The 25,741-nt window shown below is 41.4% G+C and overlaps 1 protein-coding gene across 1 annotated transcript in view; it reads left to right on the top strand.

Annotated features, from left to right (window-relative positions):
- FAM13A (family with sequence similarity 13 member A) overlaps positions 1–25,741 on the top strand; it is a gene marked incomplete at both ends in the record, with an annotated part of 113,110 nt that overhangs the window by 83,464 nt on the left and 3,905 nt on the right. Inside the window, 10 exons of the mRNA XM_079535110.1 lie at positions 2,396–2,472; positions 3,159–3,201; positions 8,441–8,591; positions 15,566–15,779; positions 16,133–16,271; positions 17,082–17,163; positions 17,302–17,522; positions 18,856–18,939; positions 22,237–22,332; positions 23,805–23,888. Coding sequence (XP_079391236.1) covers positions 2,396–2,472; positions 3,159–3,201; positions 8,441–8,591; positions 15,566–15,779; positions 16,133–16,271; positions 17,082–17,163; positions 17,302–17,522; positions 18,856–18,939; positions 22,237–22,332; positions 23,805–23,888 — 1,191 coding nt within the window. The remainder of the gene's footprint in view (positions 1–2,395; positions 2,473–3,158; positions 3,202–8,440; positions 8,592–15,565; positions 15,780–16,132; positions 16,272–17,081; positions 17,164–17,301; positions 17,523–18,855; positions 18,940–22,236; positions 22,333–23,804; positions 23,889–25,741) is intronic.

Here is a 25,741-nt window from a genome sequence, read left to right as displayed (position 1 = left end):
AGATCCTAAGGAGAGGCAGATTAGGCTTCTCTTTTTGATGAAAAGAAGGTGAGATGCCAAGAACTGTAGACTGTACTTAGATTAACAGTCAGTATCAGTAACCTGTAATGTGATGTTTGGTGAAAGAGCATGTGCTTCTCGCTTTGGGTATTTGATTGTAGCTATGGGCTTGAAGGCAGGCAAACATCAAGTGCTTGTACTTCTTTCTGTGCTTCTACTATGTACCTACACAGTGCACAACAGCTTCAGTGTAAATAACAATTTGATTCAGTATTTGGGGAAAGAAAGTCCATCAAAAGTTTCGGTTAAGAGTGTAAACTGAGGACCTGAAAAACATTCCTAAAGTCTTTAGAAGTTCTTGAAGGAAATGTCCTCAAACTTACCTGTCTCTACTGGACTTTGCCCTACCCTTCATTTTTTTGATTGTTTTTGAATTTTGAAGGGACAAAGGCTGAAAGCAATTTACAACAAACTGACCATGCACAAAGAGCACTTTGGTTAAGGTGATTATTCTGTCAGTATGGTCCTTGTTTGCTTTGCCAGAATTGCCACAGTGGAACTGTGAAAGGAAGAGCGTTGTTATGAAACAGCCTGCAGAGAATATGATGTTACTTTTTATGAAATAAAAGCACAGGCTGCTCTTTAAGCTTTCATGAATGCGCTTATTTAATACTCACATATTTGAGACTGCCAGCAGGATGCAACGTGTGGTACCTTTGCTTTCTTTTGGCTATATCTTTACCCTTAAAATAGGTTTTCAGTAGGTTGAATTAGCTACTATATAGGTATAACAGGACATAAACTGCTTTTGCTAATAGGGCCTTCCCATGAAAACAAGATTGTGATGTTGTTGTTTCTTCCCCACCTTTTTTAATCGTCCTTCTGTAGCAACAAAGCCTGAAAGAATATGTAGGACAGTGTGTGGAAGCTCTCCTCTTAGCTGTCTAAGTGAATCTGACTCAAAAGTACAAGTCAGCAGTGGAAAAATGGTCTGTTCCATTGGTTACAAGCAAAGGAGCATTAAAAGCTTGTAACTACACTTGAGTCACAGTAGCCAGGTTCCACTAGGAGTTGGAGAATCTCATTAAGCAAGGCTAGAATGACTGAGCCATTTAACTCTACAGGGCTGGAGGTGCAGCAAGTGAGAGGAGGCTGTGGGTGCCCCAACAACCACACTCTTCTCCACTCATTTCCTTCCTCTTCTTTAAGGCAGATTTGCCCAAATACCAGAGTACAAAACCTCCTGGTCACATGCCCAAAGTGGCAACATTGTGTTTTCAGTATGTACCTCTTGTGTGGTGTGTACTGTTTTATTTCTTCAGGCTTTTTGCAAGAATGCACTCTAGCTATAGGGTTGAGGCAGTTTTGAAGCATATTTCCAATATGGAAGAACTCAGTACCTTCACTTCTGCTTACTTTTTTTTGGTAGGTGCTCTATGACTGAGTCACAGTCAACAGAAAGTAAAACAGAATTATTACATACAAACTTAGTGTGTCTGACACGGCTTTATTTAAAAAAAAAAAAAAAAAAAAAAAAAAAAAAGTATTATGATCAATTCAGGTGAAGGGTTTGATTTTTCCTGTGAATTTCACCATCATTGAGCCACAGAGTACTGCTGCCTCAATGTGCAGTATTTAATTCAATTCATATTTCCAGATTGACAGTTCTGCGTCCCCCTTCTTCAGCAACTTTGAAATATCAAAATAGAACAGAAAACCTTTTCCAAGCCGACAGCATGTTTCACTGTTAAGATTTGTGGAAGAGTGAAACCAACAGCATAAGTCCTTTGTATATCAGAGTCCAGCTTGTCATCTCAGTACTTTCTCAGGCCCTCAGAAAACATCAGCACTAATATTGCTAATGGTTACCAAGACAATTTCAGCACATGTTGTTGTAATCAGTTGGATTTCTTGCATTCATATTAGCAGAGCTTAACGTTACCTCTGTGCAGACAGTAGTGTCTGTGTATTTACTTACCTAATGACTTGAGAAGAAACTATGGAAGGGTTTGTGTAAGAAGGAATCTTTTCTAAGATGAGCATAATGAATGCTGCTGGGAAGATGCCCTGGATTTTGGTACCTGCTCTGGCAGGACTTTTACATATCCCAGAATTGCTCTCTTGCTTTGTGTATCAGTTTGTAAAATAGGAACTGTAGGATATCATTCAGTGTTATTCTGTCAGGCATTTTGAGGTCAATTAATGAAAGAGAAAAAAGAAGCAGTGAGTAGTTGTTTCTACTGTAGGTTTTTTTATTATACGTGTACAACAGGTATTCTGATTGCTGTCTTGTTTCTAGCAGTCCTGTTGGATAATTCTGCATTTGATTAATGGCCTGGGGTTTGAATCTATTTCCCTCATGTATTTCATTGCTTTAACATTTACTGTATTGCAGAGTATGGAAAGCTTTAGCTCATCCAGGCCTATAGACAGAACAGGACCTGATGACATGGAAGTTTTATCTGAAGAAAGGTGATTTTCTTTCTTTCTTTTATTTTTAACTGATTAAATATATGTACACTTTATTTTCCTTGTGATTGTAGTACTCAGAGACAGAATATGAGGGTTACATTTAGTTATGCTGCAGAGCAGTGTTACCTGTTACCATGTTAGCTTCAGAGTGGAATTGTATGGAGGCACTGCTCACAGCATGTGGGCTCTGTCCTACTCTGGATGTCAGCAAGTCTCCCAGTCTAGAAGGAGCAGCACAGAAAATGCTGATGGTGCAGACTTGAAAAGAAGCTAAGCTGTAGGCATCTGAGCCTGCATGCTCTTCACAGGGGACTGCACAGCAACAGATGCCTTCTTACCTGGCCTTTGGCTTGGGAATCAGCCCCTTTCTTTGTGCTCCACTCTCCTATGAAAGCTGTATAATAGCTGCACTTTGCTCTCCTAGTACATTTCTTTCTACAAATAAGCTTGTTTGGAGAGGTCTATTTGTTTGTAAAGGTACAAATAGCTCCTGAGAAGAAGCAAAACAGATAGCTTAGCATTTTGAAGTGCTGTAAGCCTGCATCCCTTCATTTACTGAAATGCATCAGCAAACATGGAGTATCTGAAGTATCTGAAAACTTGAGTATCCAGGAGTCATGGTTGTTTTTATTGTAAGTGCGGTTTTGTGTTTGTAATATGTTGATTGTTTTTGTTTTGTTTTGTAGCAAAGAAAGTGAAAGCGGTGAGGGTTTTTTCAGGCATTCTCAGGTTGGTAATTTTTCTTTCCTCGTTTCAGTTTTGTGTGCTCTAAATGGGTTTTTTATTGAGTAGAAACAAGTAGTTAGGCATGTTCTGTATTCCCAGTGAAATGTTTTTCTCCCGGAGAAATGGAGTTAGCATTTGCTTTTTCTTTCCCACCCCTGTCCTTTTTTACTTACGTAATTAAGGACTCTCTCAAGTATTGATGATCCCGAAAGCATCTGCTTCAGTCCCTTCAATCCTTCCTTGCCAAAACAAGAAGCATGAAGTCGAGCACTATAGTTTGAGTGATACTGAGTTCCTTTGCATTCATTGTGAATAGAGTGTATAACTGCTTATCTCCCAGGGTAGCAAGATTAGTTTGTGTCTCTTGATTTATTTAAAATAATTTTGGTCTTTTATTTGTGATTTCTCCAGTATGGCTGGTTACCTGGGAACGCAGGTGTCCCTGATCATTTCTCCTACAAACCTGGTTTGACTCCTGCTTCTCTTTGAGGGCTGCTGGTTGAAATGAATGTCAGGAGGGGAGTAAAAGGGAATTTGGCATTTATGTCAACGACTTTTTGCCAAATTTTCCATTTCTGTTCAACACTCCTGTATCTGCTTGGTGGTTTTCCATCCTAACTTCTCATTAAAGAGAAGACTAAAGTTGTGTTAGGTGGGCACCTTTGAAGCCACCGGTTTGTCTTTGCCTGATATACCCCTAGACATCTAAAACAGTGGGCGAAGTTACCTGAGGCACCTCTGCCGCAGTTGTACACCCATTTTAGAGAACTCTAACAGCTGTAGACAGCATCTGGCATCTCTGGCCAGATGGATTTAATGGAGGGCTGTGAGTATTTTTAAACCAGCATTCTCAGGTTTTGTTTTGAGTTGTTAGTATTTTGTTATGTTTGTTTGTTTTGACTGTTATTTTTTTTTGTTTGTTTGTTGCTGCAGGGGGTAATCTTTTTTTCTTCTTTCCTCCCTTCCTCCATTCTTTCTCTCTAGCAGAGAAGACACAAGAGACTATTGTTGGGCTCTGACCAGCAATGGAGTAGCTGCTCCTCTACAAGAGGGTGCTCAGCACTTGCTTTGATCATTGCTTTTATTAGGCTTAGCCAGATCTTCTGCTTTGCTCCCAGAGAGGCATTAATCCCCAGGTTTCCTGCACATGGCAGCACTAATTCCTGGCAGCTCTGACTAGTGAGCTGTTGTATTTCCCGGAATACAAACTCTGCAACACCTCCAAATTCTTATTGCATGTGGAAAAGGTGCTGTTGCTGCCATGCCACAGAGTGCTTCCATTCAACTTTTAAATTAGTTTGGAGAGGAGATCTGTTTGAATGTGAAATTGTGGTCTTAAAATTAACTCATTAAGAAGAGTTTTAAAATGCAGTGCTAACTGTGGGAGGAGATGTAGTCATAACCCTCATAACTCATAAATCTCATAGGAGATGGCATTATATAGGAATTACAAGGTCAGGAAAATGTTACGTTCCTGCAGAGTAGTTTTACATTCCTTTTCCTGTAAAAGCCTGTTGCTTTAGGGTAGCTTAAAAACATACCTTTTGCAGGAAATATTCAGAATGAGGAAGGGACGTTGTTAATTTCTTCTCACTTGATCTGAAAATGTTACGAGAGGTATTTGGAATTGCTTCTAGCTATTGTTTATGCAGACATAAGGCAGTAAAAATACCTTGAAACATAGGTCTTGAATGAGTTTTCAGTGGTTTTGTAGCATTCGTTATCTGCCCTTGGAGTAGCTAGGTTGCAGGATGAAAATAAATAGTTTCTAGTACCCAAATTTTGTTAAGGGAATTTGTTGTGAACGGAACTGAGTATCACTTACTCAGTAAAAGTCTGCATGCAGCCTGAGACCCTCACTCTAAGAAACACTCTTTGCCACAATGTTGCCTATACTTCGAATGCAGTAACACAAAAATATTTGTCAACTTGTTGATGACATTCAGGTAGTGTTCTAAGTCTGGAAACCAGAAAAACTTGTACTTTGTCTGGTGGCAAAGCAAGAAGAAAACTGCAAAAGTTTTCCATCTGATAACTTTGGCCACATAATCCGCCTTCATTACCAAGCTCTTCTGTAGACAAGAGTCCACAATGTGGAGAGTTAAATTGCACTTATTTTCAGAAAATACTTGAGGGTAGGTCATTCTTTTCTTTGTTAATGTGGCAAAGTACTTAACTTTCAAGATTGACCCAGCTCTGCAACCAGTGTAGGGGAGAAATGGCATGACTCAGGATTGAGCTGGCAGCGTGATTGAATTTTTGCATTCAGTTATATTATCAGGAGATGCTTAAGAATGCTTCTTGCTGGTGGTTGCAATGGATGATCAGATGTAGGGGAAGTATATCTTTTGTATAAAATTCATTTGAATCCACGTGCAACTGAACAGAACACAGCTTCCTCCTGATCTGAATTCAGAGATCTGTTTCCATTTATTTCTTGCTGCTGGAGCCACTCTTTATGCTGAATCTCCTTTGGAGCAGAGAAAGCTGCAGACTTATCCCCAGGTTATTTACATCTGTAGTTATTAGTGACTGCAAAGCAGATTCTAAAAAGCATAGTCAAGTGCCTAGTTTAAAATTTTTTTTAGTCATTTATGTAATATGTGCAATGCAGCATGGCTGCCAACTGCTTCTGAGATCATAAAGTTGCTGCCCCTTTGATTTATGAGAAACAGTGGCATATCTTTTCCGAAAGCAAGGCAGTTCTGCCTTGGTTTTTGTCCCGAAGGTTGGGAACTGGAGGTAACAGGAAATCAAGTAAGAAAGTAAGCGATGAGGATACTGAATTACCTACCAGTTTGTGAGTTTTAATTCAGAGAAGGTTAAACATCTGCCTTCTTGTGTCTCCTGGGTTTATACTAACATTGTTTTTTGTAACACCTAATGATTTATTCATTGTATTAGAGGCTACATCACTGAGCAAGTGAGCACAGAAAGGCCAGTGACTGGCTGCAGGCACAGCACAGGCCTGATTGAAAACATTTCTGACAAGTGAATTGACTTTAGAAGGAAAATGTGCATATAACCTTCGTAATATCTGTAGTGGAGATGTTGGCACATCTGGGAGAGTGTCCTTTTGTCTTCTACAAACATCTTTTCAGGGTCGTGGTAAGTCAGGAGATTGTACACTGTGGAAAGATGTTTAGTTCTGTAATCAGTATCGGTGATGGTAATGATACAATGTTTTGAGGCTGCTCCCTTTTGAAATAGTTAAAATGTAGGTAAGCTCTTCACACTTGTTACATGCTGTTCTTAATGGCATCAATTTAAAGCTTATCACTTGATTTCTTTTGGCCTTAAAGATCTGTGCTGGCAATTTAAATGCAGTTTATAAACTGGTACAGTTTGTTCTTTAGCAAGTGCAAAATACTGCCTGTTTCTGGCCGCTGGCCAGTCTTTCTGTTTATAATGTACACTGACTATCTCAGTTCTGGCAGGAAAAGGAAATAACATTTTACTGGACCTTAAAGAACTATTTAAGTCCTCCCAACCTAGAAGCAGCTTAAAAGTTGTTGAGTGGTGAATTAGCATTTTTCCATGTGCAGCTTTCACAATAACCACATTTGTAATCAGATTTAGCGTCAATCTGTACGAGTTATTAGTGCCTTGGCAAACTGTCATTTGGTGTTTCCTTTTGTTATAATGTTTTTAAAAGGTGATTTATTGAAATGAAAAGGAAATACAAACCTTATACAAATACAGCACAGAACAGTGTTTACTAATACTAGGATGTTCATCATCCAGGTAGATGGGACTGGATCCAAATAAAAACATTCTTCGTGCAATGTGTGAATTGGGCAGGTATTTTTCCTTCTCTACTTGAAGATTACATGTTTTTCTCAGCTAAGAGGAAAAGTAAAAAACAACATGCAAGTTTTATGGCCGTGAAAAAAACCTGAAATGTGCCTTACTGATGTCCACTAAAAATATTGATTTGGTACAGTTTGGCCATGCTTCAGAATTTACAAGAAAAAGAAGTCCAAGTGTAGAAGTTAGTTTTTTTAGACACATTGTCTTCACACATTAGCTGAAGCAGATTGTAAATAGATTATCAAAATACCTGTGGGGAAAAAGTCTGTATGTTGCTTACCTGCTAGACAATATTTGAGAGAGCAATGCTCAGCTGTTCTTACCAAGGCCAAACACTTCGAGTGTAACATTGTGCATTCGCATGGCTCTGTGTCTCCCGAGTTTGGACGTGTCCCACTACGTGTTTGTGCACATGCTTTACTCTTCCTGTTCCCCATGGCCCTCTGTGAGCCATTACAGCTTGTTTATTTTATTGTGGTCAAACTGCCTGTGTCACGAAGCCCTGTTGCAGCACACGCACAGTGTACCTGGCTGAGATTTCTCCACAAAAGCACATGCTGTGTGTGGTGTGTCAGGATGAGTAGTGGTGAGGCAAACAGCAGTTACCTCTAGGTAGCATTAAATTATGAACCATTTACTTGACAGCATTCTGCCATTATTTTTTGTTGTTGTTGTTTTCTTAAGTCATTGGATGTTTGTGCGAATGTTTTGGCTTGTTCCCAGAGTCCGCACTGCTTTCCAGCTGAGATGCCAAACCCCACTGCCGTTTGGATTTGCGCAACACTGCTTTAATACCCAGAGCTCCTCCATAAATAGTTCTGCTCTCCCCACGCCCAGCTAGAAAACAACCACAGGAAATCGGGGAATGTGCAGCCTGCACAGCTTAGCTGGCACTAATTGATTTGAGCCAGCACAGCCTGCATGAGAGCACTTGTGTACGTAGCCTGCACTGCTTGCTGTCTGCAGCTGCTACCAGTGCCTGATTTTTAGGAGACCACGTATTGCCTCAGCCTTGCAACAGCATTTTTGTTGCCGTTCCAAGGAGCAGCACTCCTGTAGGAACTCTTTGCAGCTTCCTCTTCCTCTCCCTTCCTCCCTGCGGTCCTCCCTCCCTTTTCACCCCAATCAGTCAAGCAGAAGCTTTTTCAGCTGCATGCGGTTGTCAGGGCAGGCAGCGTCAGGAACTTGCTGTGGCTTCCTGAAGAAGGGAAGATTCAAGGGAGGCAAATAGATGTTTTTATCAGTGTCAGTGATTGGTACATAGGGGCCACTGCAAAAGGCTTTGAATTTGGAACTGGAAATGTCAGGTTCTTTTTATTTTGACTTTTTTATTTAAAAGCGTGAGCTTACTGCTGCTGTGACTGCAGGGTTTTATTCCTGCCTCTTCATCTCGAATTTTTTTTTTTTCCCCCTCATTTCTGTGGGAATATAGCAGCCTTCAAGTATGAAGATTCAAGAACACCCAAGCATTCCTGAAAACAAGCTGCAAAGAAATCAAGATGCTGATGATCAGGAAAACAGCTTCGTGTCAGAAGTGCCTCGGCTGGATTTGACAACGCTGTGTGATGACAACAACTGGGAAGGTAGGATTTGTTTCATGGCTGTCCAAACGAGTTAAAAGAGAGAAGGAAACCTCAGTGGGCTGGGTATGTCTTTTTGTGCTGAAGTTCCCTTGCCAAAAACAACAGGAAAGCAATTTTGTCCTGAATATGGAACTGAAAGTTTGGAGAAATTGGAAGTGAAATTCTAAATGGTTACTAGTTCCACTTGTCCCTTTGAGAAAGAAAATACGTTGTTTTATTCTTGAGGTTATATTCATGCGCTATTTGGTACTGTAAGTCCCTGTGTGCTTTAGGATAACTTATTTCTTGATGGCTGGTTGCTTGACTGCTAAGCTGGAGCACTAAGTAATAGTGCTTTCTTCAAAGAAACTGAATATTTCACAGTCAGGAAGGAAAAGTCGTCTTTCTATTCTTTTACTTCTGTTGTTATTTGGAAGTAAAGATTCAGATCTGGAAAGGACAGCTGGGGGGGAAAAATGGCTGTCTATCTAGTACTTCGTACCTTGTTTATTCTTATAAACAATATCTTTTGAATGTATGCTGTGAAAAAGTTATGATCACAGGCTCAAAGGGCAATGTAAAATTGCTTGTGGTTTAAATTACTTTAATATAGTTTATTAACACTCATCTCCAGAATGTATGCTTACTTGTCTTTTTCACTGACTTAGGTTAGAGAATGAAATCTGTCGTGCAGAGTTTGAGCATTGTGAACTTCCATTTCATTTGAAATAGAGGGAAACTGAAGTAATCCAGCATTTCTGGGACCTTCACACTTACTGTGTCTCTCTCCTTTCTACAAGCAGGAATTGTCCTGCTCGTTTATGCTTCAGAAGTGAGAGAGAGGTTTTGACAGGGAAGAAATGGGAAGATGCAAGCTTTGTATTGTAACAGTCAAAGCAAGAGGGGAAAGATGTGTAACTGCAGTTTATTAATCTAGAATGGAGCACTGAAAAGTTAGTTAAGTTCTCAGGTCCAATCTCCACAGTGTACGTGAGTTGATGTACTTTGCCTTTCTGTCTAGTTAAGACACCTTGAGCATAAGTAAAGAAAAGCCACAAGCCCTGGCTGCCTTTGATGCAACCACGCAGCCAGTCACCATGGACAGAAGAGAGTTTCTCCGCTGGCTTATTAGCGGGGATTCCCTGGGTGATATCACCAGGCGTGAGGCGCGGCTGATCAAAGTGGTGCAGAAGGGCTCCCGCGGGGCCTTGGCTGCCCTGGTGTTGGTGAGGTGCCAATCAGCACAGTCCCTCAGGGCCTCGGGCCGGGTGATCACGTCTGTGTTCCCAGAGGTGATGTGTGGCTGCAGCCATCATGTGAACCTTTGGAAATAAAGACTCTTTTTTTTCTTCTCAGTGCATGCCTGTGGCAAGCAGTGTTACGAATGGGAGTCATATGAGCGTGTGAAGGGCAGAACACAGCTCCCTTCTGTCTGACAGAGGTTTTCCCATGGTGTGAATTACGTTGCACCTTGGTACAAATCCCTTACTGTAGGTATGTGCTTGTGTTTGGATCCCAGCTTTCTTGCACTGCAAACACAAAACAGGATTTATGAGCGCCTGTGACTGCATTTGAGAGTGCTTCTTTCAGATTCTTCGTCCATTTTGTTCAGATGTTTTTCACAAGAGGAAGAGGTAGGTAGCTGCAAACAAATGGGCTCTAGAGTGAGAGAGATGTGATCTCCTAGAACACTTGCTTACCAGAATCACCATTTGGTTAGTTTGGGTTCGAATGCAGCAAAATGGTGGCCTCTGCATCTGAGCAAGGAGACAGGGAAGATTCTGTATCTGTGGATGTGAAATCAAGCTTTCTAAAGCCAGAAAGGGCTCGATGCTAACATCTACTTTGGGATTTCTACTTCTGATGGCAGAGACTGTTAGTGAGGGTATGCAAGGCAGGGTTGTGCCACTCATGCACAGCTCCAACAGGCCAAGTACTGTCTCTTCCCTGCCAGCATGCATCACTCGGGGCTTTATACATCTCATCTGTGTCCTTACTGCACCTCTGGCCCTTCCCCAGTGGAAAGGGAAAGGCCCTGTGTCTTCAGCTATGGTAATGACCAGTTATTTGCTGTACCTTTGGAGTGAGTTCCTTTGCAGGAGCCACTACAGGAGGTGCAGGGTATGGTGTGAGCAGGCTGCTGGCAGAGCATCTGCGTGCTGAGGGGGAGGCACCATCAGCTGTAGCTGTCACTGCCTCTGCACACAGGCTGAGGAAGAGCCTTGCAGAATGGGCACAGAATTACATAAGGCAGCCCTGTCTGCTGACTAGCTCTTATTCTTCACTCAGGCAGATTTCCTATCATGTTAAGACCAACGCTGTCATAAACAACACTAATTCAGGGGCACTGCACTGCAATAGCTGCAGTGTGAACTGGCAGAGTTATTCTAGAAATAATTTTTACCTGATTATTTTAAAGATTTGCTGTGCAGTCAGACTTGTACACAAGAGGAGAGATTAGATATACTTCTATGGGATATGTTCCTCTTGCTGTGGATTGTGTTGGAATTGAATGTTGAATGCCATGAGTGGGAAGGACACAGTGTTCTCTCAGAATCCAGTGCTATTGTGCAGAATTCTTACCAAATGTTGCTAATTCAAGCACATAATTTGTTATCCTGCCCTCAAGGAAAAATCTGGAAGTATGTTGCTCTCCTAATAGTGGCTGGCCCTGTCATCAGCTTGGAGCTGAGCAGATAGTTCAGTAAGTTGATCTGACACGTGTGATTGCTGCTTATGTCACCTCATTACTGAGGTTTTAAAAAAGGGTTCTGTAAATGAAATTTGAAGCAAAGTTTGCAGTAACAAGCTCTTAGGAAACAATCAGCAGTCATTTTTCTTTTAAGCTTAAAAAAAAAACAAGGCTAAAAGCGGAAGTTTAAAATGAATAAGCATTCTCCTCAATTTTGAGAACCCAAGTATTGTAGCACTAAGACCCTGAGGGTGAAGCTGATCTCCAAAGAGTTTTGAGGGGGATTTAATTGATACTTTCCCATGAAAAGAAGCAGGGTAATGAGAAGGAAAAAAGCACACAGCAAAGAAACAACATTCTAGAATGGTTTTTGACACTAGCCTTACATCAGTGTATTTGTGTGCAACAGACATAAATCAAACGGTGGTGAAACATTCTGTGTTTTTATCACCATATGTAGAAATGAATAATTGCATTGTTTACAGATTTCATTTTATAGCAGCAGTATTAAAAAAAAAAAAAACAGCATTTATTACGGTGCAACACTATTTGCAAATTGCAAAATTGACTGGATAGCTGGTAAATGTTTCATCTCACTGACAAATTAAGGTAGCTCTTTGCTTGGGCCATTCTTTTCGATTTATTTAGGAGGAATATGCCAGTGCTGTTTAAGGATGTAAAATACTGACCAAGTGAATGTTTTGAGGTTTTGAATTGCTTTATTCATTCCGTTATGAGATGTCTTTCTGAGGTCTTCTAAGGGAGAATTTAGTGCTAGGACCTCAGGTGTTGTAATTAGTTTAGGCTTTTTAATCCCTCGAGACCTACTTCAGTTCACAGCAGTGAAGATTTTAGCCTCCTGGGGCTGTCACGTGTGTGCTGAAGCAGTATATGTCAGCTGTATGGCTACAGAGAGAGCACAAGCCCTTGATGGCCTTTTGCTGGCTGTACCTCTGGGCAGATGCACATGGCAGTACCCCTCTGCTGGCCCTGCAGCCCCCAGTAATCCTGTCACAAATAAAAAGCAGTGCAATTAAAGAGGAAATAAAAAGTCAGACAGCAGGATGGCATGGAGCTGATAATAACCCCTACTGAATTTTATAAAATTCGTTTTTCTTCTTGCTTGATACAGGTCTTTTAATAAGACCAGTCCTTTGTGTGGCAGATTGATGCTGCAACAGGCGTATGAATGCCTACAGGGTTTTGCAGAGCAACACCTGGCAGATGGCTGACAGCTTTGTTAAAAGATTAGCTGGTGGTGAGATTGGAGAGGAGTGCATCACTGCTGAGGGTCTGCAGGCTCCATATCAGTGTATTTCACTTCTGTGAAGTGACAACTTGGAAAAGGCAAGAAAAAAAACCTGGAAGAAACATGAGAGTCTGACCAGGAAATAGAAAATTTGCTCACGTTTTCTCTACACTGGCACAGCCATTCTGGTTAAATATTCCCAAAGCTATTTATTTTTTTTCCACAAAAGGCTTTTGTTATGAACAAAAGAATTACACAGAAGGAATACAGAGGCTTTCTCAGAGTGAGAGATCTGTTCAGGACAAAAGAGTACAGGTAGCTGCTCTATCAAGTCAGTGACAAAGAAAAGGCAAAAAATTAACATTTTTTACTGAGACTTTTATTCACTTAGCAGAAATAGCCACAGTATTAAAACGAATAAATATTTCAAACCCGAACTGTTAAGTCCAGGAATTTAGCAGTCTTTGGAAAGGGCTTAAAACTTTCATATATGTATCTTTTGTAAATAAATAACAAAAGAGGCTATAGCTTCTGTTGAGCATGGGTTGATTGTTCACTATCAGAAAAGGAAGCTTCTTACCCTGAGTGGGTTACTATTTGTTTGTGCACTCCAAGTTTCTGGCACCTGATCCATGTAAAGAACAGGACAGCCAGTCTGTAACTCTGATCCAGTTCATGGTCTGATGTAGATAAGATCTGTAATTCTAAATAACTAAATATGTTCCTTTATTATTTGCTTTGTTCCTTTTGTTTATGTCCCTTCGTTTTAGTATTTATATGTTCTTTTATTGTATGTTTGGGGGGGGGATAGGGGGGAGGAGGGAAGCATCGTTACTCATTCTGTGTCCAGATGAGGTTTTTCTTCTAAACACATATAATCAGCAAGGGAAACAACTTGCCCGTGGACTCTTTCCATCTTAGGAGTGAGAATTAAAACCAGCTGATTTTCTATAGCAGGCATTTCTTGTGTCAAGTCTCAAATTTGACCTCTCCTTTTAGGATGTTTTTTTCCTTTTATATGTTTTTTCCTTTTGGATTCAACTTTTGGGCACAACATATACTCACCTTGGGACAAAATCACATGCATCATGCATGCTTGGTAATGGGGTTTTTTTAGCTGGTGTAGTAGAAGCTTTATTTGCTAACTGTTAAATATACTTTTGACTTCTCCTAAGTTTATTCCATCTGTGTAAATCCCATGAGGATGTGATTTAATGATTTCCAAGAGCAAATTCTGTTTTTCTGGGAATGTGTTCCAAAAACTGGAAATGAAAAATGTCTGGAAGAATTGCATGCATCACTTACCTCATTTCTGCTAGTCAGATGTATCAGATTTTTTCCTTTCTAGTTACCAGCCATTAATTTGCTGCAAGAGATCATGTGAGGACCTGAAATTATGAGATGCAGGAAAGGGTCAAAGGCCAAAGTATCACTGCTTGGGTGAATGATTCACCCTTAGTTTCCTCTTTGTTCATATCAGGTACCTTGAGAAAATTCTTTCTGTTATTAGGTACCATCAAGGTGAATGCAGCTTAGAAAAAGCTCACGTTCCAAAAATTACTTAGGGGAGATACAGGCTGCAGGAGCTCTCCAATCCATGGCAATGCAACCTATGTCCATCTGAGTTTTGCGCACCTCATTAATGCAGCCCCTGTGAGCACTTGAATGTGCCAAGAATGTGCTTCACTTGTCACAACACTTGAGAGGTGCAAACACCTCCAGCCATCCCTTTCAGGATAACTTCTCAGTTTGCATGCAGCACCAATCTCTAAGCAGAGGCACACAATTTAAATTCTTGTATAAAGAAGAAGGGGAAAGGCGGAGGGACACCTCTGTTGCAGCAGAATTCCTCCGGGCTGGTCATTCCTGAGCTGTGCATGATCTCGTGCTGCCTGAGCTGTACTCGGGGGAGAGCAGCACAAGATTCTGTAAGGGAATCCCCACAAAATCCATTGTAAGCTATGAAAGTCTTAACCTTGTTCAGCAGAAGGAAATACTGCTTTTAGTTCAAAAAATTACTGGTTTCAAAAGCCTCTTCCCTTTGTGAAACAAGAGCAGACATGCTAGGCACAGGGAATACTGAGTCCCTAGCTGTGAGACTGGTCTGGGAGCTTTCTATAGGGTTTTTGTTTTGTTACTTGACTCTAGAACTATTTGTTAGGTTTATAAGTTCAAGGCCTGGCTCTTAAACTGTTTAATCCCATGGTGCTAAGTAGGAGCATGCAAATCAGCTTAGTAAACTATCTGAACAGAAAATGTTCGACTCCTTATGGCATCTGGAGGGAGCTGTCACAAGATTGTTTTCTGTGGGCTCCAGTATGTGGAGCAGCAACACTAAATTGGGCTTCCATTTCTCTCCCACCCCACCATCTCCCTGTATGGCATTGCTTTCACTTCCAGCTACACATTAAATATTTCCTCACTCTTCTGCCATGCAGCAGGTTTACATATGAGAGAAAAGAGGAAAAATCAGCCCATATGATGACTGGATGCCTATAGAACTGGTAGTAGTACAGTGAGACAGTCTTTCCTTACAGGCTAGAAAAACATATGCTTCCTTCTAGTCTTTGAATTTTGAGCCATGTGTGGCCGAGTTGTGTTGGGGAACAGGAGGACAATCACGGTGCTGCTCATTTGCAGCATTTGTATGACCTAAAACTGAGGAGCTTCTTCCTGTAGCCAGCTTGCCTCCTTTATCCTGTCATGTGCCAATAATTTTGTCCTATCCTGGAGTTATTTCCTCAAAGGTAGTGGCTGGTGATACCTTCTCTTGGTGTCAGTCCGTGGTAATTCCAGCCAGATTATGGATACAGCTTTGTGTTGCACCCAGCAGATTATTTATGCTTGTATAGAGCATCCACTGTGACCAGGCAATGTTTTGCACTACTTTGCACACTGGCAGGTGTGAATAATGACCCAGAGAATACCTGACACTGACAACAAGCAGTCCTTTAGGACAATGGGGTCATGATATGACACGAGAAATGTTGTCTGGAGTCACTGGTACTTGTAAAACAAAAGTGATAAAATCAATCTTTGTCTTGCTGTTCCTAGAGCCCATCCCTGCACTTTCTTCATGGCAGCGAGATGGCTTAGACTCAGAAGAGGCTCGCCTTTCCCCACAGGCTGGCCGTTTAATTCGCCAGCTCCTGGATGAGGACAGCGATCCTATGCTGTCTCCTCGCTTCTATGCCTATGGACAGAGCCAGCAGTACCTGGATGATACAGAAGTGCCTCCTTCCCCTCCCAATTCTCATTCATTTATGAGGTGAGTTGTGATTTCTCTGTGGTGACTCTGATCTGGCTGCGTTGCATAGTCGCATCAAGCAGCATCTCTTTGGATCACACAAGCCATGTAGCTATATTGTGTTGAGCTTCTGTTTTTTCTGTCAGAAAGCGGGTGCTGTAAGAAAAGTTCTAGGTAACTGATCATTTCAAGGTTTTTCTATTAATATCTAACAGCAACCTCTTGTTCTGTCTGTCATTAGAGAGTAACCAACATAACTTTCTCACTTCCGTGGGATTTGCCTTTATTTACACCAAGTTTAAGCATCCTTTTGAGCGACAAGATGTACTGCAGCTGTTTGGATAAACTCTTTGTGCAATCTCTGCTCTTGGTAGGAGGCGGAGTTCTTCTTTGGGATCTTACGAAGATGACAGAGAAGACCTTACCCCTGCACAGCTTACCCGGAGAATTCAGGGACTGAAGAAAAAAATCAGGAAATTTGAGGACAAATTCGAGGAGGAGAGGAAATACAGGGTGAGTCTCTACTCAGGCGTTTGTAGGGAGAGGTGTAAGGTAGCTAGAAAGGGAGGGGACATTGGGGGAACCTATCAAACATACACGGAGAGCTTGGAAGTATTTAAACAATGTAAAGTAAAGGAAAACGTAATGCTGCTCCAAAAATGACAATGTGCATCCATATCAAACAAATTACCTTTCCTGGAATTTTTTGTACCACCAGTACAGTACAAGAGAGTCTCACAAACTCATGGAATTTTGATCACTGCTTTATACAGCAAGGTGCAGGAATAGCTATGTTATGTTTTGCATTTGTTTATTTATTAAACTTTACTTTGTAGGAGGAACAATTGTGCATCTCATTTGCATGATGGTAATTGCAGGACACCAGATCACTGCATAGTAGAGAAGAGCAGCCTTCTTTGCTCCTCAGCAAGGAGCCATAGTCAAGTGCTGCTGAGCAGTCGCAGTGTTCTGTATTCTGTTTATTCTTGAGATGCTCTTCCGAGGGACAGAAAGCTTTTTAAGGAACTAAAGCTTCCTATGTGTCCATCTCAGTTGGTGATCTAAACCATGAGAGATGGTACTGAAAGAGTCTTGCATGAGTCTTGCAATGTGCTAAGAGACAATGTTGTGACAGGTAGGGCAATCAAAGCAAGTTCTGAGCTGGATAGTTCACAGGTATGCAGGCACCAGTCACTACCCTGTACCTGCGCTCTGTGCTGTGTCCCAATCCTGTTTAGCCCCCATTTTGTTATACGGGCTTGTTTCAGTGGGTCTCTCCTGTTGATTTAATACAGATTCAGCATAACTGTTCTTTCCTCCCAGCCTTCCCACAGTGACAAAGCAGCTAACCCTGAAGTGCTCAAATGGACAAATGATTTGGCCAAATTCCGAAAGCAGCTTAAAGGTGAGCAGTCAGTGTTGATGTACCTTCTGGGGGCACCTAGACTTAACCTTTTTCAAATGTGATGCTAGACAGTGGTCCTGTCACCGTCACATTTTAAAAAAGAGAAATTATTCCTCTTCCCTAAATGTCGCTGCTTAGAGTCTAAACTGAAGATATCAGAAGAAGACCTGGGCCCTGTGGTGCGTCAGCGAAGCAACACGCTCCCAAAGAGCTTTGGTTCTCAGCTTGAAAAGGAGGATGACAAGAAACAAGACCTGTCAGATAAATCTGCCAAGCCTGCTGTGGAAGTGACCCTTGATTCTATCCAGAAGAAGCTTCAGGAAAAACGAACGGAGACAAACCGACCAGAGGATATAAAGGTACAATATATGCAGATCAGATTTAGGCCTTTTAAGTACAAGCATGTAACTTATAGCTGCACTGTCAGTTGTGAAAGCCTTCTGATCTTTTGCATTTTGTACAAACGTCTTCAGCCTCTACTGCAGGCTTACTTGCTTTAGCTTCTTTCCCTCTGCTTTCAGTATCTGTATTTTTTTTTCCCCACACTCTGTTTCTACTGAATAGCATTGTGTTCTTTTTCTGATTCTCATAGATTCCATGTAACAGTTCTGAACTGTTATGCCCAACAGCTTTTGGCACATTCTGAGTCTTCCAGTGATTCTTAAGATTAGGTCATTGATTTTCTTCTAGATCATTCCACAGCTGAATGCTCTTGTCTCAGGGCATTTTATCACTGCTCTTCTGAGTGTCACATTGAGCTCAGCTAGTTCCTGTAATCTCTGAGGGTTATCAGTGGAGAGGCCTTTGTGTCTGATGTTCTAGTTCCTGAGTTTTGGGTAGCCTTGTAAATGAAGTCCTTGAGTCTGCTGACGTGTGAATTGTTCAGTACTCTGTGAAAGAGGAGCAGACAGCAGTATCTTTGTTTATTAGATTTGCAGAAGTGTTTGGCTGTTTTCTGAAGGTAGCAAGAATAAACAGCCTGACCTTTTAAAGGTCTCTGATAGTATTTGGTGCAACAATAGAGAGAGAAGTCTCGGTGTCAGTCGTGTTTGGTGGAGGAGCTTTGGAAAACTGAGGCAAGTGTCTTCCAACTGTCTGCCTTTTTTTTTTTTTTTTTTTTTTGGCTTGGTCCCCTCAGCCTGTCAGCCAGAGCTTTTCACTTTATAGCAGAATTTGGCAGAAAGAAACAGTCTGAATGCACTTCGTTTCTGTTAAGTGTGTCTGTAGCAGTCAAGGCAAAAATGGCAAGCTTTGCAACAGGTACTGGAGGTTGTCTCAGGTTTGGAAGACAAGGAAGAGCGTGCATTTTGTTGCTGGACTTATGACTCAAGTCTTTCTAAGTGAAGAACAGCCACCATCACTAAAAGTTATTTGACATTGTTCAAAGCACACAAAATATAAATTGACATTGTTTGTTCAAAGCACACAGAAAATATAAATCCCCCTTATGTACCTACAACATTTTCACATGCAAATGTTACTTAGTTTCAATTTGCCTGTGTTGTATATAGAGCTCCTGTGGTAAGTCTTTCCAGCAATATAGCTGGAAAAGGAGAACTAGAAAGCAGAGATGAGTCTTCAAAACATTAATGACAAAATGATAATGACTTCAATTAGGCCGTAACTTAGTATTGTCTGTGTCTTGAATTCTGATGTTTTTTCTTTCTCTCCTCTCTGTGCTACTTTTTATAGGACATGACAAGAGATCAGATAGCAGCTGAGAAAGTGGCTCTTCAGAAAGCCTTGCTGTATTATGAAAGCATTCATGGCAGACCGGTATGTACAGCGTTTTTTCAAAATACAACTTCATGTGTCTTTGTCTGTTGTAAATGACTGCCCTAGTGCTCCTTCAGCGCCGCAGTCTATAGGACTTCTTGCTGTTCTAACCACACGTGTCCTTTAATTACCACCCTGATCCTTCGTTACTACTGCCACATTACTCTTGGCAAGGTGGTGCCTGCACACACTGCTGGACATGGCAGATACCTGTAAGACTGAGCTTACAGCCTGAATGAAGTTCAGTGTGCATTATTTTGGCATCACACTTGCCAGGATCCACAGGCATTCATTTTGTGGCCCAGCTGATTCACCAGCTTTACCAGGGATACTGTATGCACTGGAATAGCTGTGCACGGACCCTCATCCTGACAAAAATTTTCAGTTTGCTATTAGTAATGACTAATTGGAAGACAGGTGTGCAAGCAGTGCTGCAGTGCACCTTCTCAGAGAAGCTGTATCTTTCTCTGAGTACCACACTATTTGCGAGGAGGCACCTTTGTCTTCATAACTACACAATCCCTTTGCGCCAGAGGATTCACAAAACAGTTTGTCTCCTGAATGCCATGACAAGTTGATTTTCTCATTCCCCTAAGCAGACATTTGTTTCCACGAGGAAGAGACGGGCATGAGATTTCTTGTACGTTTGAATTTAGCAAAGGAAAAATATTTGTAAAGACAGAGAATTAAATAGTGTCCTGTTGATTCCTGCCATGACAGAAATATGGCGGGTTCCAGGCCACCAAGTACTTTGGCTTTGTACAAACCCTTCTTCCTCTTTCACTTTATTCTAATTTTTGCTACCAGCTGTGGAGGTAATGTAGTTCAGTTTCAGCGTGGTGCTAATCCCTTCACCAGTGGCTTCAGAGAAGCAGGTTACTGTATACAAGGAGTACTTGATGAGTGCAGATGATAAATGTGTCTTTTTTCTGCTGTGTGCTGTGTCCTGATTCCTACCTACTATTTGCTCCTGAATTACTTTCTCTTTTCCCTGTTAGTTTTCTTAGTTTGCTTGTTTTATTTTGAAGTGTTGCTAATTTAAATACTTCCCTTCATTCCATGATCCTTTAGGATCTAATCTTCTAATCTGGGATACCTCTATGATGCTATGAAGTACTAATATTGTATAGGCACATATACCAGTAGGTGAAAACAGCTTGGTTGTACAAGAGGACATGAAATTTTACGATATTATAAAATAGCAAAAGGCCGGCACATCCACTTAACCTTCTCCAGCAGAGTCAGAGTTGGAGTCTGCTTTTGGTATCACAGTGATGTAAATCATCAGGTGTCATCTTGTTAAAGTAAGCTCACTTAAATCTGTTTAAAAACTCACTTTAAATCTGTTTAAAAAGGCTGTCATGTCAGCATACCTTCCTCCCAGCACTTTTTGATGCTTTATTTATAGAGCTACTTTTTAATTTGTTTTTAAATAAGCAGTCTGTACCAAGCAACATGGAGTCACGTAACAAGAAGGACGGCAGTTGATCAGCTTTTGCTCTTCCAGCTTTTGGCACTGCAGCAGTGGAAAAGTACTGAGAGCTTAAGGAGAATGGGGTGTAGTTCAGCCAAGTTGGGTGGTTGTTTTTTGTATTGCTTTTTTTTTTTTTTGTTTAAGATATTTAACTAAACAAGAAAAACAATGGAGTTCAGATTTAGTGCAGCTGGGTCTTTCTGCACCAGTGACATGCAAACCTGCAGAGGTAGAACTGAACTGCTTTAGTTAAGCCAAAAAGTTCATTTCTGCAGAAATTCTTGAGCTGCTCAAACAATGAAGGCAATGATCTCTTCCTTGGCTGCTGCTGCTGCTGCTTGCCACACAGAGTGTGCTCCAGAGTTATGTCAAAGGCTCTGTTATTCTGACAGCTTTTTTTGCATTTTGATGTTTTCCAAAAATATACTCAGGTTTTGCTGGTGTTACATTTAACTAGGGAGACAGTTTGCCCATTTGCAGAACGTTTTCTTTCAGTTTGCTTTCTGGTTAAATGTTCTGGTGCACGTCTGCAGGGCTGGCTCAGGCCCCTTGCGCTGAACTTCCTTGCTTAAATTAATTCTTTGTATTCTTCCTCCGTAGTGATGTTCAGACTCAGAAGCATGTCATTTATATTTTCCTATTCATAAACGTGCCTTAGGAATTTCTGTCCATTCCAAGGCTTATGTTTATTTTCCTGTACAGAACAGATATATTTACCTACTTTGAAATGACATGAAGTGAAGGTTTGTTTCTCAGCCACCGGCATATTTTTGTTGTTGTTGTTCTGGGCTGTTTTTTAAGTAACAGGTACTGGCTGAGGCAACAGTAGTGCTGTGCCTCCTGTTCTACTAACGGCTAATCTGGTAAAACTAGGAGTAATACAAGTCCTGTAGAATTTCTCCGATTTTCCATTTTTATGCTTGATGGATTGCAGAGAAATGTCAAAAGCTGGAGGCAGTTAGCTAGCCAGTGCACTCCCGGCAATACCTACAGCTCCAATTCTGCCCTTTCCAGACAGCATCTCTCCTGCTCTGGAGGGATGATGTGAAAGCTCTAAAAAGCTTACTCCATTGAAAGTTAGCTGCAGACAAAATGAAAGACAGTTCATTTTGAAGTCTTCTCCTCATTCCAAGCTGCATTCCCTTTACTCTTGCTATTTGCTGTAGAAAGGGAGACTGTACAAAGCTCATCAGGGTTCATACTACTGTTGATTTTTACATCAACTGGTGATTAACAGCAGTGAAAAGCTTTGGTGCGTACGAATGGCATCTGGGTCAGTTAAACCTTTCCTCTTGTAAGAGCTTTACAATCAAAAGTTAAACAAAAAGTGTGATGGAAGGACAGTCATAGGATGTGGTCAGACTGTGCTGAATAAAAAGGAAGATGATGATCAGGTGGGTTGCGGTGAATATTTTGGTTGTTTTTTTCTAACCCTACGGTTATTTTTTTTGTTAAAGAATTGATGTATATTCAAGAAGTAAAACCTTAATTTCTTTACAGCTACTGCTTAGCTGGACCTTTGCTTTCCCACACTAGCTGTTGTCTGTAAAGCCTTCTGTTCTGCACTGTCAGTACTGCTGAGGTTTTCTGCTCAGAGTGGATTTGAATGAAAACCAGAAAGAAGCACTAGCGGTATGCAGCACTCAAACTGAGGAGGGAGCATGAGTACTTCTCCATTTCCGGTTTCTGTGCTAGTGCTGTTAGCATGCCATCACTATGAAACTCCCTTAAATCCTCTTGCTAACAGCAATCACAAGCACGGACCTTGTAGAATGGAGCATCTGCTGCACGCCTCATGGTTCTCATTTCTTTTTCCTTTACAGGTTACCAAAAATGAACGGCAGGTGATGAAGCCACTGTATGACAGGTATCGCTTGGTCAAGCAGATCCTCTCCAGAGCCAACACCATCCCTATCATTGTGAGTAGAACTTTCTTCTAGGAGGTCTTGCTTAGGGTTAGAGCTGAGGTATACAGCACAATCAATAAGGCCAATTCCTCCCTTACATCTCAAAGACCAAGCGAATGAGCGGGTAGGTGACATTGTACTGCAGTCAGATAATGCTGGTCAGGGGTCTCCAGTGCCCACTCATGAGCCATGAGACACATCTCACCTTTTGTTGTTTTTCACCTTTCCATTGGGCTGCTGCTGTTATTTCATCATCTTATGTTTGGCTACAGCATCACTTCCCTTTCCTTACTGGTCTATTCAGAACTGTAGGTCTTCATGTTGTTTGGCTATGCAGGGCTGTATGTTGTCACACAGACTTGTGTGACACTAGTGTCTTTGGCTGAGAGAAAGGGACACTATGCTGATTTTGAAGAGATCCTGCAAGTAGTGGATGCTCTCTCAATCCAGGTGGTGCTTTGGCAAGGAAATATTGACACCAGCATGGAATCCAATGCACCCCTTTAGGGAGCAAACATGGTATCTCAAATTTTGGACAGCTTGTGTAGGCCATTTTTAAAGAATTTTTCAACCTAAATGTATACCAAGAATCCACATAGCCTGTCTAAAGAAAGAGAATTGTTTCATCTTGGTTCCTTTTTTACCCTGTCACGTACAATCTCTTACTGTTTTTGCTGATGTCCTGGCTGCTTTTTTGTAGACTGCTTGCTGAACTGAACGGACTGGCAGAGTGTTACTTCAGTGCAGTCAATCACACTGACGTGATTTTTTTCTGCACCTGTGGTGGCAGGTGGTCCTGCATTTAAAACCAAAGCTGTTCCTCTTCGAATATGCAAAGTACTCCCCAAAATGCGAGCAGTAAAGATAGTGCTGGCTCTCAGATGGAACAAAGCCTTCATCTTTGTGTTGGCAGTTTAAGATGAAGCTCAGGAAAAAAAGCTCAGGTTGTGTTTAGACACGAAACTGAAATTGCACACTGGCTAGCACAAGGGAGATGAGACTGGCTTTGCCCAGTCCCTTAAAATGAGCAGAGTGAGAGATGCACACAGAGGCAGAATACATTTGAAAGCCCATTCTGAAGGACTTGATTGGAAAGTCAGCCTCCTGGAAAACAGGGCTGGAGAGTCTAGCAAGGCTTACATCGTAGCTCTGGAGAGCAAACCAAGTGTGTGTTGTGTTTTTGTGTGTGTAAGGGCCTCAGGTTGGGGGGTTATTTTCTTTGTAGTTCCTGCCCAGCTAGTATTCCAGCATCCAAGCTTTTTTCTTGAGTGTTTAGCAGTGATGTCCCTTGCTAAGCAGCATCTTGAGGGAAAACAGTCCAAGATGCAAAGGGTTTGCCAGGTGGATTTTGTTCTTTAAGAAATGGATTTCTCCTGATCGTCTGGCAGTGAGCTGAGCGAATGAGTGAGTGAGAATGAGCTGAGAGCAGGTGGCGGAAGAGAAGGGGTTTCATAATGTAACGTACTTGTTAACACCTGTCACAGGGTTCCCCCTCCAGCAAGCGGAGAAGCCCTTTGCTGCAACCAATTATCGAGGGCGAAACTGCTTCCTTCTTCAAGGAGATAAAGGTGAAGACCTCCAGCTGCTAACTAATTGCTCAGTTTGCATCAATTTTCCCCTTATACCAATGAAAGAGAATGATTGATTTATTTTTTTTCCATCAGTGTTGATTTTTTTGCAGTGTGTCTTCCTGAAAAATCAGTAGCTGCTTTAAGCCTGTCCAGTTCTGATCGAATTCTTCCCTTGTTGTAGATAAGACTACAATGTTTCATTGGCTTTGTGTTCTTTCCCTTCTCCTTCTCCCTCCCTTGCACATAATGTATTTTATTTTGCTAAAAACCTCACAATTGTTCTTTGCACTTTGGCTTGGTGATTTTTTTTTTCCCCTTGCTTTCTCCTTCCTCTTTAATAACACTAACTTATTTTGCAATAGTTTCTCTCACTCCAACGCTCTGTGACTTGCACACAACACCATGGCTGGAATGAGATCTCACAAAACTAACACACACACGGAGCCAACCAGGCACGTACAGGATCTATATCTTCTATTGACAGACTTATTTTATCCAGGGCTCTCTTTCACCACCTTGTAGGCAGCGTTTCTAACCAAGTCACACGAGGATTGAAGTAGGAACAACTCAGTCACGTTTGTTAATGCTGTCAGATTTGGATGATGGGATTGTTGTGATGCTTTCTTATTCCACTGTGGAGTGATAGTTCGTGGTGGTGAAGTCTGCTACAATATTGGTCCTTCTTCCTCTGACAAGGGATGTCCAGCTGTCAGCCGGGACAGGCAGTGTGGAGCTGGGCCCTGGCTTGCATTTGTTACTGTTGCAGTGTAGCAGGAAATAAAAGTGCTTCAGCAGACCTGGGTTATCCAAACATAGGTAGTGTTTGATATCGATACTGCAAATGTGGACATCCAAGATGATTCTGTGATAAAGCAGCGACAGTAGCTTCTGTAGCAGTCAACTAGTTAAGGCATGTATTCATTAAAACCAGACTGCAAACTGAAGCATGTGGAACTGCTGATTAGAGGCTGATTAACAAACGTGGAGCTCTCTCAAATCTGCAGCACCAATCTGGATTGGGTTATTTGATTGATTGGGGCATTTCTGTGTCCTCTGTCTTTCAACTGTGTGTGCAGCTGGATTCAAAGCTTACAGCTGTCAAGTGTGGTGATCTCTGGTGACTAGTGAGGCAAATGCTGCATCAGGGCAGCATCTCACTGGTTTCCCACAGAGAGCACAAATGTGGAGAGCTGTGGTGTTGCTCTCATTAAGCCTATTAATGGTGAAATGCTAATTAACACTTAGTGGGGATCTGTGATGCTGCATGCAGCAGCTTTTCACTGAAGTACACTCAGAATTAAACAGAGGAAATTGCCAAAAAAAAAAAAATCAAGAATTTTCCCCCTGTATGGATCCATTATAGACAGAGCACTGCTGCTCTTGATGAGCACCTGATTCTGTTGTTTTCTTGGTGTATTTTTTAAAGCATTTGGGAGAGCTGGATAAGAGGTTAAGCAATGGCATGAGGTGCAACTCTGTGTATGTTTGGACAGAATATCTTGAATGTTTTTGTGTTTAGAGAACCACTGGAATTCTTGCATGCTGGGAGTACTGACATTGGGTTACTCTGGAGATTTTATGTTTGTAGCTCTGGAAACTAAATGTCTCACGATTGCCTAAAGAACCTCACAGATGCAAGCCAAATGGATCTAGTCAATGAAGATAATTTTGGTTAGAATGTAAATGGCAGTATGGATTTAAAATAAGATTTCCATACGAGACACTTTCTAAGCAATGGTTCTTGCTCAGATTTCTTTTTTTTAATTGCTCCTTCATTTTAAACAGCAAAATGCTTTAAGAGGTCTTGTAGTGGCCAGATGTAGGTTTTTGGCACGAATTTCTGCTCTGTC

This window comes from Tetrao urogallus (assembly GCF_951394365.1).
Source record: "Tetrao urogallus genome assembly, chromosome: 4".
In the NCBI taxonomy this organism is placed as follows: domain Eukaryota; kingdom Metazoa; phylum Chordata; class Aves; order Galliformes; family Phasianidae; genus Tetrao; species Tetrao urogallus.
The sequence above is the reverse complement of the archived record's forward strand: the minus strand, read 5'-3'. Positions and strand labels throughout refer to the sequence as shown.